At 39.7% G+C, this 12,687-nt stretch overlaps 1 protein-coding gene across 1 annotated transcript in view; it reads right to left on the bottom strand.

The window, feature by feature from the left end:
* The window catches only part of STX2 (syntaxin 2), a 70,651-nt gene that overhangs the window by 36,869 nt on the left and 21,095 nt on the right, over nt 1-12,687 (bottom strand). Inside the window, exon 3 of the mRNA XM_077159542.1 lies at nt 12,212-12,311. Coding sequence (XP_077015657.1) covers nt 12,212-12,311 — 100 coding nt within the window. The remainder of the gene's footprint in view (nt 1-12,211; nt 12,312-12,687) is intronic.

Raw genomic sequence — 12,687 nt, 5'->3', positions numbered from 1 at the left:
GAAAATCAATTAATGTAATACACCATATCAACAAATCAAAGCAGAAAAATCACATGATCATCTCGATTGATGCAGAGAAGGCATTTGACAAAATTCAACATCCTTTCCTGTTGAAAACGTTTCAAAGGATAGGAACACAAAGGAACTTCCTTAAAATGATAAAGGGAATATATGAAAAACCCACAGCTAATATCATTCTCAATGGGGAAAAACTGAAAACTTTCCCCCTAAGATTAGGAACAAGACAAGGATGTCCACTATCACCACTGTTATTAAACATTGCGTTGGAAGTTCTAGCCAGAGCAATTAGACAAGAAAAAAGAAATACAAGGCATCAAAATTGGAAAGGAAGAAGTAAAACTATCACTGTTTGCAGATGATATGATACTATATGTCGAAAACCCTGAAAAATCCACAGCAAAACTAATAGACCTAATAAATGAATACAGCAAAATGGCAGGTTACAAGATCAACATTCAAAAATCTGTGGTGTTTCTATATACTAGTAATGAACAATCTGAGAGGGAAATCAAGAAACGAATTCCATTTACAATTGCAACTAAAAGAATAAAATACTTAGGAATAAATTTAACTAAAGACACAAAAGACCTATACAAAGAAAACTACAAGAAACTGTTAAAAGAAATCACAGAAAACCTAAAGAGATGGAAGGGTATACCATGTTCATGGATTGGAAGACTAAATATAGTTAAGATGTCAATTCTATCTAAACTGATTTGCAGATTCAACGCAATACCAATCAAAATCCCAACAACTTACTTTTCAGAAATAGAAAAACCAATAAGCAAATTTATCTGGAAAGGCAGGGTGCCACAAATTGCTAAAAGTATCTTGAGGGAAAAAAACGAAGCTGGAGGTCTCACGCTGCCTACTTTAAGGCATATTATGAAGCCACAGTGGTCAAAACAGCATGGTACTGGCATAAAGATAGATATATTGACCAATGGAATCGAATAGAGTGCTCAGATATAGACACTCTCATCTATGGACATTTGATCTTTGATAAGCCAACTCATCTGGGACAGAACAGTCTCTTCAATAAATGATGCCTAGAGAACTGGATATCCATATGCAAAAGAATGAAAGAGGACCCATATCTCACACCCTATACAAAAGTTAATTCAAAACGGATCAAAGATCTAAACATTGGGTCTAAGACCATAAAACAGTTAGAGAAAAATGTAGGGAGATATCTTATAACTCTTATAATTGGAGGCGGTTTTATGGACCTTACACCTAAAGCAAGAGCACTGAAGAAAGAAATAAATAAATGGGAGCTCCTCAAAATTAAACACTTTTGTGCATCAAAGAACTTCATCAAGAAAGTAAAAGACAGCCTACACAATGGGAGACAATATTTGGAAATGACCTATCAGATAAAGGTCTAGTATCCAGAATTTATAAAGAGAGTGTTCAAATCAACAACAAAAAGACAGCCAACCCAATTACAAAATGGGAAAAAGACTTGAACAGACACCTCTCAGAAGAGGAAATACAGATGGCCAAAAGGCACATGAAGAGATGCTCAACGTCCCTGGCCATTAGAGAAATGCAAATTAAAACCACAATGAGATATCATCTCACACCCACCAGAATGGCCATTATCAACAAAACAGAAAATGACAAGTGCTGGAGAGGACATGGAGCAAGAGGCACACTTATTCACCATCAGTGGGAATGTCAAATGGTGCAACCGCTGTGGAAGGCAGTTTGGCAGTTCCTCAAAAAGCTGAACATAGAATTGCTATATGACCCAGCAATACCACTGCTAGGTATCTACTCAGAGGACATAAGGGCAAAGACACAAACGGACACTTGCACACCAATGTTTACAGAAGCATTATTTACAATTGCAAGGAGATGGAAACAGCCAAAATGTCCATCAACAGATGAGTGGCTAAACAAACTGTGGTATATACATACGATGGAATATTATGCAGCTTTAAGACAGAATAAACTTATGAAGTATGTAACAACATGGATAGACTTTGAGAACATTATGCTGAGTGAGACTAGCCAAAAACTAAAGGACAAATACTGTATGGTCTCACTGATATGAACTGACATTAGTGAATAAACTTGGAATATGTCGTTGGTAACAGAGATCATCAGGAGATAGAAATAGGATAAGATATTGGGTAATTGGAGCTGAAGGGATACAGAACTGTGCAACAGGACTGGATACAAAAACTCAGAAATGGACAGCACAATACTACCTAACTGTAATATAATTATGTTAAAACACTGAATGAAGCTGCATGTGAGAATGATAGAGAGAGGAGGGCTGGGGACATAAATGAAATCAGAAGGAAAGATAGATGTTAAAGATTGAGATGGTATAATCTAGGAATGCCTAGAGTGTATAACAATAGTGAAATGTACAATGTACAAATTTTAAAAATGTTTTTGCATGAGGAAGAATAAAGGAATGTCATTATTGCAGGGTGCTGAAAATAGATGGTAATTAATATTTTAAAATCTCACCTTATGTGTGAGACTAAAGCAAAAAATGTTTTTTTGTTACAAAATTTATATTTTGACTAGAGCATTTCCTAATATAACTTATGTAGATAGTTTTATTGAACGTCATAAGTACTTGGAATCTCAGGTAGGACATGAGATTTTGTTGGTTTGTCCAGAGTGATGCCCCAATGAATCCCAAAGTGATTTGATCAGTGACTGGAAAAGTATTTGCAAGCCCCCTTTGGGGAATGGTGAGAACGGGGGAAAACTCAACTTCCCCAAGTTGAATTCTTGATATTCTCACAAGCAGTGTGGACAACCAAAGCTATAGGCAGAGCCCCCAGTCTTGAAACTTAACCCCACAAAGGATAGGTCAAGTCTACTTAAAATTTAGGCCTAAGAGTCACCCCCAAGAGAGACTCTTGTTGCTCAGATGTGGCCTCTCTCTCCAGCCAACATGACGAGCAGTCTCACCACCCTCCCCCTCTCTGCGTGGGACATGACTCCCAGGGGTGTGGACCTTCCTGGCAACGTGGGACAGAGATCCTGGAATGAGCTGAGACTCAGCATCAAGGGGCTGAGAAAAACCCTAGAATGAGCTGAGAATTAACATCAAGGGATTGAGAGAACCTTCTCCACCAAAAGGGGGAAGAGTGAAATGATACTAAGTGTCAATGGCTGAAAGATTCCAAACAGAGTCGAGAGGTTATCCTGGAGGTTATTCTTATGCATTAAGTAGATATCACCTTATTGTTCAAGATGTAGCGGAGAGGCTGGAGGGAACTGCCTGAAAATATAGAGCTGTATTCCAGTAGCCATGTTTCTTGACAATGGTTGAACAATGATACAGCTTTCACAATGTGACTCTGTGAATGTGAAAACCTTGTGTCTGATGCTCCTTTTATCTACCATATCAACAAAAGAGTAGAACATATGGAATAAAAATAAATAATAGGGGGAACAAATGTTAAAATAAATTTAGTTTGAAATGCTAGTGGTAAATGAAAGCGAGGGGTAAGGGGTATGGTATGTATAACTTTTTTTTCTCTATTATCGTTTTATTTCTTTTTCTGTTGTCTTTTTATTTCTTTTTCTAAGTGATGCAAATATTCTAAGAAATGATGAATATGCAACTATGTGATGATATTAAGAATTACTGATTATATATGCAGAATGGAATGATATCTTATTGTTTTGTTAATTTTTTTAATTAATAAAAAAATTAGAATTTAAAAAAAAAGCACAACTGGAGAGAAAGAGGGACACGTCACAATGTTAAAAGATTCAATTCATCAGAAAGATACTGCAATTCTAAATGCATATGTATCTGATAACAGAGACTCAAAATACATAAAGCAAAAACTGACAGAACTAAAATGAGAAACTGATTCATAATCATAGTGAATTTTAGGATGCCTCTCAACAACTGATAGGACAAAAAGACAAAAAATCAGTAGAGCTGGATTCCTGAAAAATGAGGTTTATAAAGGGGACGCAAAGGACATGTGTTGAACAGTACAGCTAATGACCACAGAATAAACCTTCTTGTCAAGTGCCTGGATAACAGCTCTTCTAAATGGCCACCCCAAGACCATGGAGCAGGTGGTGACTCTCACAAAGCACTGAAGGCCCAGAGCCCGTCTTCTAACCTCAGCAAGACAAAGCTGGACATCAATCACAACAAGAGAAGAAAATCCCCCTATTTTTAAACATATAATAAACGTGTTTCTAAGTAACTAACTGGATCAAAGAAGATATGAAATGAAAAGGTACTAGAGTTGAGGTTTACTCTAGGATGCAATACTGGTTTAATTCAAATTAGTTTAATTCTCCACTTTAAAGAAAAAGAAACAGGAAAAAGCACACGGTTATCTCAATAGACTCAGAAGACACAGTTGGCAAAACTTAAATATCTATTCATTTTGAAACAAAAACTTTTTACAGACTAGAAACAGAAGGGAACTTTCTTAATGTAAAAGGCTAGACAAAGCCGTGGCGCAGCCGTCCAGCATCCTGGGGAACTGTGAAAGCCCTCCAGGTGAGGGCAGAGACAAGGGTGCTCACTGTTCGGACCTCACACAGCAAGGCAGGAGAAGAAACAAACGCACACAGATAAGGACGGAAGAAATAAAACCGCCACCATTTATATACAAACGCTGCTATAGATATATAATTAGAATTTAAAATTTGAGTTTAGTAAGCCTGGAAGATACCAGAGGAATACACAATTAGGAATGACTTTTCTATATATCAGCAAATTTTTTAATGAATTTTTCAAAAAGATACCACTTATAAGAGCATAAAAAACCCAAATTCCTTTATTAGATTTATATCTAATAAAGATGTGAAATATTTCTACACAGAAAATAACACACTTACTGAAAGAAATTAGAAGACCTAAACCTTCAAGTTTATACACTGAAAAATTCTAGTGAGCATGTATAACTTTGATAAAAAGCCAATAAAGATGTTTAAAAACATTGATATGTCAATGTATATGAAGAACGTAACAACCACAAAGAAAGACTAGAGGAGAAACAGCAACCCGACCCGGTGGGCACATGAGGGAAAGGGGCATGGGCCCCTGGCCTGCTCAGTGCCATTTCAAGTGGAAATGGTGAAAGATAACTCAACAAGGAGAGATGGGGAAGAACAAATAAGCGCAGATGCGCATCCAGCTGACGACATAACCAGACAGGACTACCTCAAGTAACTCCTGGACATCAGTCCTCAGTACGCTGTGTCCTGACGACAAAAACAACCACAAAGAAACACCCCCTCTACTTGGGTCCGACCTGGACCTGGAAGGGATGCAGCAGTTCTGAGTCTATGCTGTGTGGTGCGTGTAAGACCACACAAGTGGGTAAAAATCTTGGTGCTAGGAACAGGGTTCTCCTTCACTAGGGGGATGGAAATGAAAGACAGAAAAGGAAGTTGGAGAGGAAGCCCCCCAAGGTACTGGACTGGGACTAGCGGTCCACCTGAAGTCATGCTTTTCCCTAACTCCCAGGCTGAGAGGCCGTGGAAACAAGTGCATGCCAGCAGCAGGGAGACAGCTCACATCCCCTCTCTCGGCTGTTAATAACTCAGTTTGAGGAACCAGGGGCGTCTCCCACTAGAGAGAGGAAAATAGGGGGCGAGCCCAGAACACCCTGTTGTCCGGAATGTAAGGAAGTGCTCAGAAGGGGGGAGGGGGGCACCGGAGGAGGAAGCAGCCTGCAGGGACTCCTCTGGTGAGCCTGGGACACTCTGGGCATCAGAGTGAATTACCACAGGAGGGATTCCAGTGAGGGAGGGCAGGCTCTTCTCTACATTAGGCTGACAACTAATAAATGCAGAAGGCACAAAATAACTCAGAAAATCCTAACTTTACAACCACCACAATAATAAATATTTGGGCAAAAATGTCAACAGACCCTAAAATTTGGGTAGAGTTTGCTGTGAACATGCCTTCACACGGTCTTGTAGTCATCACTCATGAAGGATGACAGGAGAAGCAGAGAAAGCTGGGCACAAACCCCTCAACCAAGCTGAGGAAGGTGGTCCTGGTGAGTGGCCCGGTGCTGAGAGGACACCCTGGCACGCACACAGCACTGGGCAGAGCTGCTGCCTGAGGCCTGAGCTGGCTGTGGTCACGAGGAAGCGGCCAACTCCGGCGCAGAGGGGTACCTCCACCACCACCGGCCTGCACGCCTCTAGAATATCTGTGTGGTGAGATCAAAGAAGGCCGAGGAACTCCAGATCAGGGGTGACCACAGAGAACTGGCAGCTAAATTCTTCACGTGGCCCTAGGCTGGGTGCTGGACAGAGGAAAAAGCAATCCCCTATAAAGGACACTGTGGGACCGTTCTCGAAATGAGAATATGGCCTGCAGATCAGACAGCAGTATCATACCAGTGATAAGTTTTCTGTATTAGATGATTACACTGTAGGCATGTGAGGGCGTGTTCCAGTTCAGGTATGTACTGGAGTGTCCCGATTCACGCACGTGAGGGCATGTCCCAGTCCAGGTATATAATGGAGTGTCCTGGTTCAGGTATGTGAGACTATGTCCCAGTTCAGACACATGAGGGTGTTTTCGGGTACAACCTCTTTGACGACCTCAAAAAGGGTGTCCTGTTTCTTAAGAGAGAAATGATGGAGGAGTTAGGAGTAGATAGTCATGATGTCCCGCAGCTCACTCCAAAGCATTCAGTACAAATAATAATAATAATAATGTATGCCTACATATAGAGATATGTACATGTGCACACTGGCACATACACACACACAAAGAGAGAAATCAAATGTGGCAAAATGTTAACAGTTGATGACCAGAGAAGGAAGGAATTAAATTTTCACTGTACCATAATTGCAACATTTCCATAGATTTTAATGTTTTTCAGGTTGAATTAATTGACTTCTTTTCCTCAAATGTATTGACCCATCCTTGCATTCCTGGTATAAACCCCACTTGGTCATGGTGTACAATTCTTTTAATGTGTTGTTGGATTCGATTTGCTAATCTTTTGTTGAGAATGTTTGCAGCTATGTTCATTAGGGAGACTGGCCTGTAGTTTTTCTTTCTTATAGCATCTTTACCTGGTTATGGTATTAAAATGATATTAGCTTCATAAAATGAGTTAGGTAGAGTTCCTTTTTCCTCAATTTTTTGGAAAGGTTTGAGCAGAATTGGTGTTAGTTCTTTTTGGAATGTTTTATAAAATTCCCCTGTGAAGCCATCTGGCCCTGGGTTTTTCTCTGTAGGAAGATTTTTAATGACTGATTGAATTTCTTTACTTATGATTGGTTTGTTGAGATTTTCTATTTCTTTCTGAGTCACTGAAACATGTTTGTGTGTTTCCAGAAATTTGTCCATTTCATCTAAGTTGTCTAATTTGCAGGCATATAGTTGTTTGTAGTATCCTCTTATGATTTCTTATATTTTGCTCTTTAACACATATAAGTGAACACTTGGACATTCCTTCCTAGATTTTGGTTCATGCTCTTGTTGTGAAACAAACAAAAGACAAAAAGGAATAGTTTCATATAGAGCCCAAAAAGGACTTTGGTACAACTTCAAGAGCTCGACATTTATTCAAATAATAGTTGTATCTGCTTTTACTTGGCAGGAAAGGATTGTGTTTTTTTTTGATTAGTTAATTAAAAGAAAGAAGGAAAAAAACACTCAAATTCAATCTCCCCAATAATTAAGAAAGATGTTAACAGGTGTAACATAAAAGTTCTGTGGGCAAATTTGTAAAACACTAGATTAAAGTTGGGCAGGTTTCTTTATTGTAGGCTATTCAGAGCTTTTATCATTCTAATTACATTGTAACTCTCCTAGATGGGGGGGGATGTTTGTGGCCACAGAACCCCTGTTTCACACATAGATCCCTTGTTTCCTTGTGTTCTAGGAACACCTTTTGGAAAACCCTCTTCCAAATCATAAGATTTAGAGCCTTCATCATTCTAATTACATTGTAACTTTCCTAGAGGGGAGTTGGTATAAATAAGCCTCCAAATGTTTGTGGCCCGAGAACCCTTGTTTCATACGCTCCCTCACAAGATTTGTGCTCCAGGAACACATTTTTCGAAACCTTCTAAATCATAAGATAGGACTTCTACAGAGACTCAAACCATTATTTTCTATGAAATTTGAGATCTTAAAATTTTATAATGCATTCTTCTAAACTTTAATACCAATTTCCTATGTTTCCAACGTAAAGCTACTCCAATCTTCTAATGAAAAACATACTTGCTTTCAACTTCCCTCCAAGATAAGGTTGCCCCCACTTCCAATTCTATTCAAATTGTATTGGAGGCCCTAGCCAATGCAATAAGTCAATTAAAAATAAAAAGTATAAAAACTGAGAGGGAAAACTGTCATTATTCAAAGATGACATGGCTGGGTATATAAAAAATCCAACAGAATCTACAGAGAAATTATTAGAATTAACAGCCAAATTAGACAAGGTAACAGCATACAAGATCAAGGTACAAAAATCATTTTATTTCTATATAATAGCAACAATCAAACAGAGAATGAAATCTTAAACAACCACCATTCACAGTGACATCAGCAAGCACTGGCCACCTAGGCAGACACATAATGAAAAGTGAGCAAGGCTCTAAGCTAAGCCTGGAAGGGCACGAAAGAAATTAAAGAAGATTCGAAATAATGCAGAGATACACCACAACCATAGATTAAAAGGCTCAATATTGCCAAGATATCTTTTCTTTCACTAAATGATGTCTGGATTCAATGAACTCCGAACAAAAGCCCGGCAGGATGTACACTACCTGACACCAAGACTCACCATGAAGACACAGTAATAAAGACGGGATGGTACTAGTACAAGGGCGGACAAACACCCACTCAGTGGCAGACAATGATTGTAAAAAAGAAGCTCCAAACCAAAGGAACAGAACAGAGAGGCCAGAAACAGACTTGCACATGAGCTATGACTTGATTTATGGCAGGCTGGACACTGCAATGCAGTGGGGTAGAGGATAATCCTTTCAAAACAGGCTACTGGGTCAAAGGGCTATCTATATGCAAAAAAAAGAAAAATGTCTTGGTTCCTAAACCAAACCATACTCATAAATCAATTCTAGATACATTATAGATATAAGCATGAAAAGTAAAACAGTAAGGCCTTTAGAATTGAAAAGACACAGAAAAAGAGAGGGACAGAGACAAAGAGAGGAAATAGCTCCATAACGTTGGGGAAGGCAAAGATTTCTCAAACAGAACAGAAAAGAAAAAAAAAGGAACTACCTTAATATTACGAACTTCCATTTATGAAAAGACACTACTGAAATTGCAACATACAGAGCAGGAGAAAATATTTGTAATTTATATATCTATTAGAATATGTTAAGAATTTCAATGAATCAATAAGGAAAATACCAGACAATTCAAAGAAAAATGGTCAAAAGAACTGAATGGGCACCACACAAGGGGTTATTCAAATATCCGCTAAATCTTTAAAAAGGTGCTTAATTTCATTAGAAACAGAAAAATGCAAATCCCAATCAAAATATGGCTGCTACCATGCTCCAGAATGATCAAAAGGGACAAGGCTGCCACGACAAGTGAAGGAAGACTGTGGAGTCCCACGCTGTGGGTGGGAGTGCAGCTGGGAGCAACTATTTCAGAAAGCTGCTGAGCTCTGTCTATTACAGCGGAAACACATGCACTCTAAGATCGGAAATTCCCCTGGGTCTTGGGTTGATTTCTCTTATCACTAACACTTGCCTGAGAAAATATATTTGAAGGGGTAGAAAAACATTGTTTAAAAGTGTTAACAAGCCAGAGAACCGGGTTTGTGCCAGAGACCCAGGTTTGTGGAGACCCAGGTTCAATTCCCGGTGCCTGCCCATGCCAAAAAAAAAAGTGTTAACAACTTAATCAGATTTTAGTTGTTAACTTAAGGTTGAAAAAGTAAACATAAATTCATATTCAATGCTAAAATTAAAGATTAAACTAAGCTAAAAAGTGGTAATGGATATAATGTGCAGTTTTTAAGTTGGCATGTTTGAAAAATTTACTGTTCCAAAAAAGTGTTATTTTTCAAATAACTACTCATTCCTTCAAGCATTGAAAATATTACATTTCAATCTATGTAAGGCAAATATTACAAACTGTGTCACATACTTCCCTGCATTTGGACACAACATGGTGCACAGCTTCTGCCGGTGAGCCAGGCACACAGTAACGAAAACCTTTATGGCCTGGCATGGGCCTACCTGTCCCCTATCAAAGGATGCCTGTGGCTAAACTTATGTGTTTGACTTTTTATATTTTCCTCCTCTTTCAGCTTCTTACCCATATTCACTTCAAAAACACTATGCAGATCAAAGACCCACTCCTGTGGACCACATGCAGGTAATGGACATCGACATGCCCCCTGCACCATCTTTCGAGGGTCCGATGTTTATCATGCCAGGCCATGGGAACACTTCCTCATAACTAGCAACTCCCCAACACTCAGTTAATTTAAAATCGTTTGCTCACACACAGTCCTCAAGAGATCCTTGGAACAGCAGGCTCCTTATGAAAGCCTTGCTCAAGACTTTTAAAAGGACATCTCAGCCTTTGCTTCATCTTTAAACTCGCCCTAACACACTGTTCTCTAAGTCAAAGTCTTATTAACTCTCCTCTAAGGACCAAGTTCTGTCATCTCTGTTTAATGCGGACCTAATTCTGGATTTAAGGTCATACTGATATAGCCCCAAAGTTGCACGAAATTACTTTTATGTGTCCGTTTGGATGCTATACATCAGTGGTCCTCATCCTTTTAAAAAGCACATGGGGCCCCAGTACTGAGCCACCATCAAGGACTCAGCAGCCTCTCCCTTGAGCCCCCTCGCTTCCTGACACCGTCTCCCACCGCCGCCTTCCACAGCCTTTTTCCACCAAGGAAAAGGAATCCTATCGTATATCCACTATCCAGAACCTCCAGTCTTTCGACCTCTTTGCTGATGGAAGTAAGGGTGACGGCCTGCTCCTGCTAGAACAAAGGATTATATTCGTATAAGAATTCAACAGAGAAATGGCAAGAAGACCCTTAACTGTCCAGGGGATCGCTGATGACTGCCATAAAAAGAAGCCAGTGAAGGCGTTTGAGAAGAAATCTGCCTGCAACAGTACTGTAACCGAGCACCCAGAGTGCTGAGAAATGATTCTGCCATAGGGTGACTAGTGCAAGAACACACGCCAGTTCCCTGCAGAGACTGAACCGGCTCAGGACGACCCGCTGAAGGCTCATGGGTTCTAAGTGCTTGTGGCTCACTGAAGCCTACAATGAGTAGAAAATTTCCCTTCTGTCCCTTGTCAAAGGTTTAAAAACCTCACAGCTTGTATGGACTAGTGTAACTCCTTCATGCAATCAACTGAAAAGAGCCATAAAAAAACAAACAAGAACAACAACAAAAACCACAGCGATGCACTGGCTCTTTTCCAGGCCAAAGGTATGGGTGCATTTAAGGGGGCAGCCTAAGGAGCAGCCTCTCCATCACCTCCTGTGCTGGTGTGAAAGGACTGTGTACCCTAGAAAAGTCACGTTTACTCCTGACCCATCTTGTGAAGGCAGCCATTTTTTTAATTCCTATCCAGCACTGTAGGTTGGGATTTGATTAGATTATCTCCATGGAGATGTGGCACACCCTGTTGTGGGTATTAACCTTTGATTAGAGGGAGATATGATTCCACCCATTTCTGGTGGGTTTTGATTACTTTACTGGAGTCCTTTAAAAGAGGAAACATTTCGGAGAGAGCCACAGACCACAAGACCCACGAGAGCCCACATAGCCAGAGACCTTTGGAAATGAAGAAGGAAAACACCCCCAGGGGAGCTTCATGAAACAAGAAGCCTGGAGAGAAAGCTAACAGATGTCACCACGTTCACCATGTGCCTTTCCAGTTGAGAGAGAAACCATGAATGTCATTGGCCTTCTTGAACCAAGGTATCTTTCCCTGGATGCCTTAGATTGGACATTTCTATAGCCCTGCTTTAATTCGGACATTTTCACAGGCTTAGAACTATTAACTTGCAACCTAATAAGTTCCCCCTTTTAAAAGCCATCCTGTTTCTGGTATATCACATTCTGGCAGCTAGCAAACTAGAATAGCTCCCAAGTCAGGCTAATGCCAGGGCTGAGAGCCACAGCTACAGATAGCCTCGGAGAGAGGGACAAACACAGACAAACAGAAAGATCAACATCTTTTAAACCAAAAACTTACTTCCTTCTGGGTTTGGTGCAGAAAGAATGATGCTGTGCTTTTTTTTCACTTCTTCGACACATTGAGCTATTTTAGTTATACTGTTCCTAATCTCCTCAACCTGGAAGAAATATAAAAAGTCAACACAGTTGTGGCAAATTTTCTTCACCTATAAAAGGAGGGAAATAAATGGTTACTACATAAAGAAATAAAAGGCTTTTTTCCCATTCTCACATTGATAAACATTCAGTTTAAAAGATAATATGAAATGTATCATATTAAAATTTCTACCTTTATGACTAAGACAGTAACAGTCAACAGTCACCAACCAAGCTTGTAGGTTGCTAAATCACACAATCCAGCCTCAAGTATTTGCACAGGCAATGCCAGCTAGACACATGCTATTCTCGATGCAAGGACCTGGTGCAAACAAGAAGCCCTGGAGTGTCTGCTGATGACAACACTCCCTGGAGAGGAGATATTTAGAGTTTACCAGG

The sequence above is a fragment of the Tamandua tetradactyla genome, chromosome 5, assembly GCF_023851605.1.
Source record: "Tamandua tetradactyla isolate mTamTet1 chromosome 5, mTamTet1.pri, whole genome shotgun sequence".
Classification (NCBI taxonomy): domain Eukaryota; kingdom Metazoa; phylum Chordata; class Mammalia; order Pilosa; family Myrmecophagidae; genus Tamandua; species Tamandua tetradactyla.
Note: the sequence above shows the minus strand (reverse complement) of the source record. Positions and strands in the feature narration are given on the sequence as shown.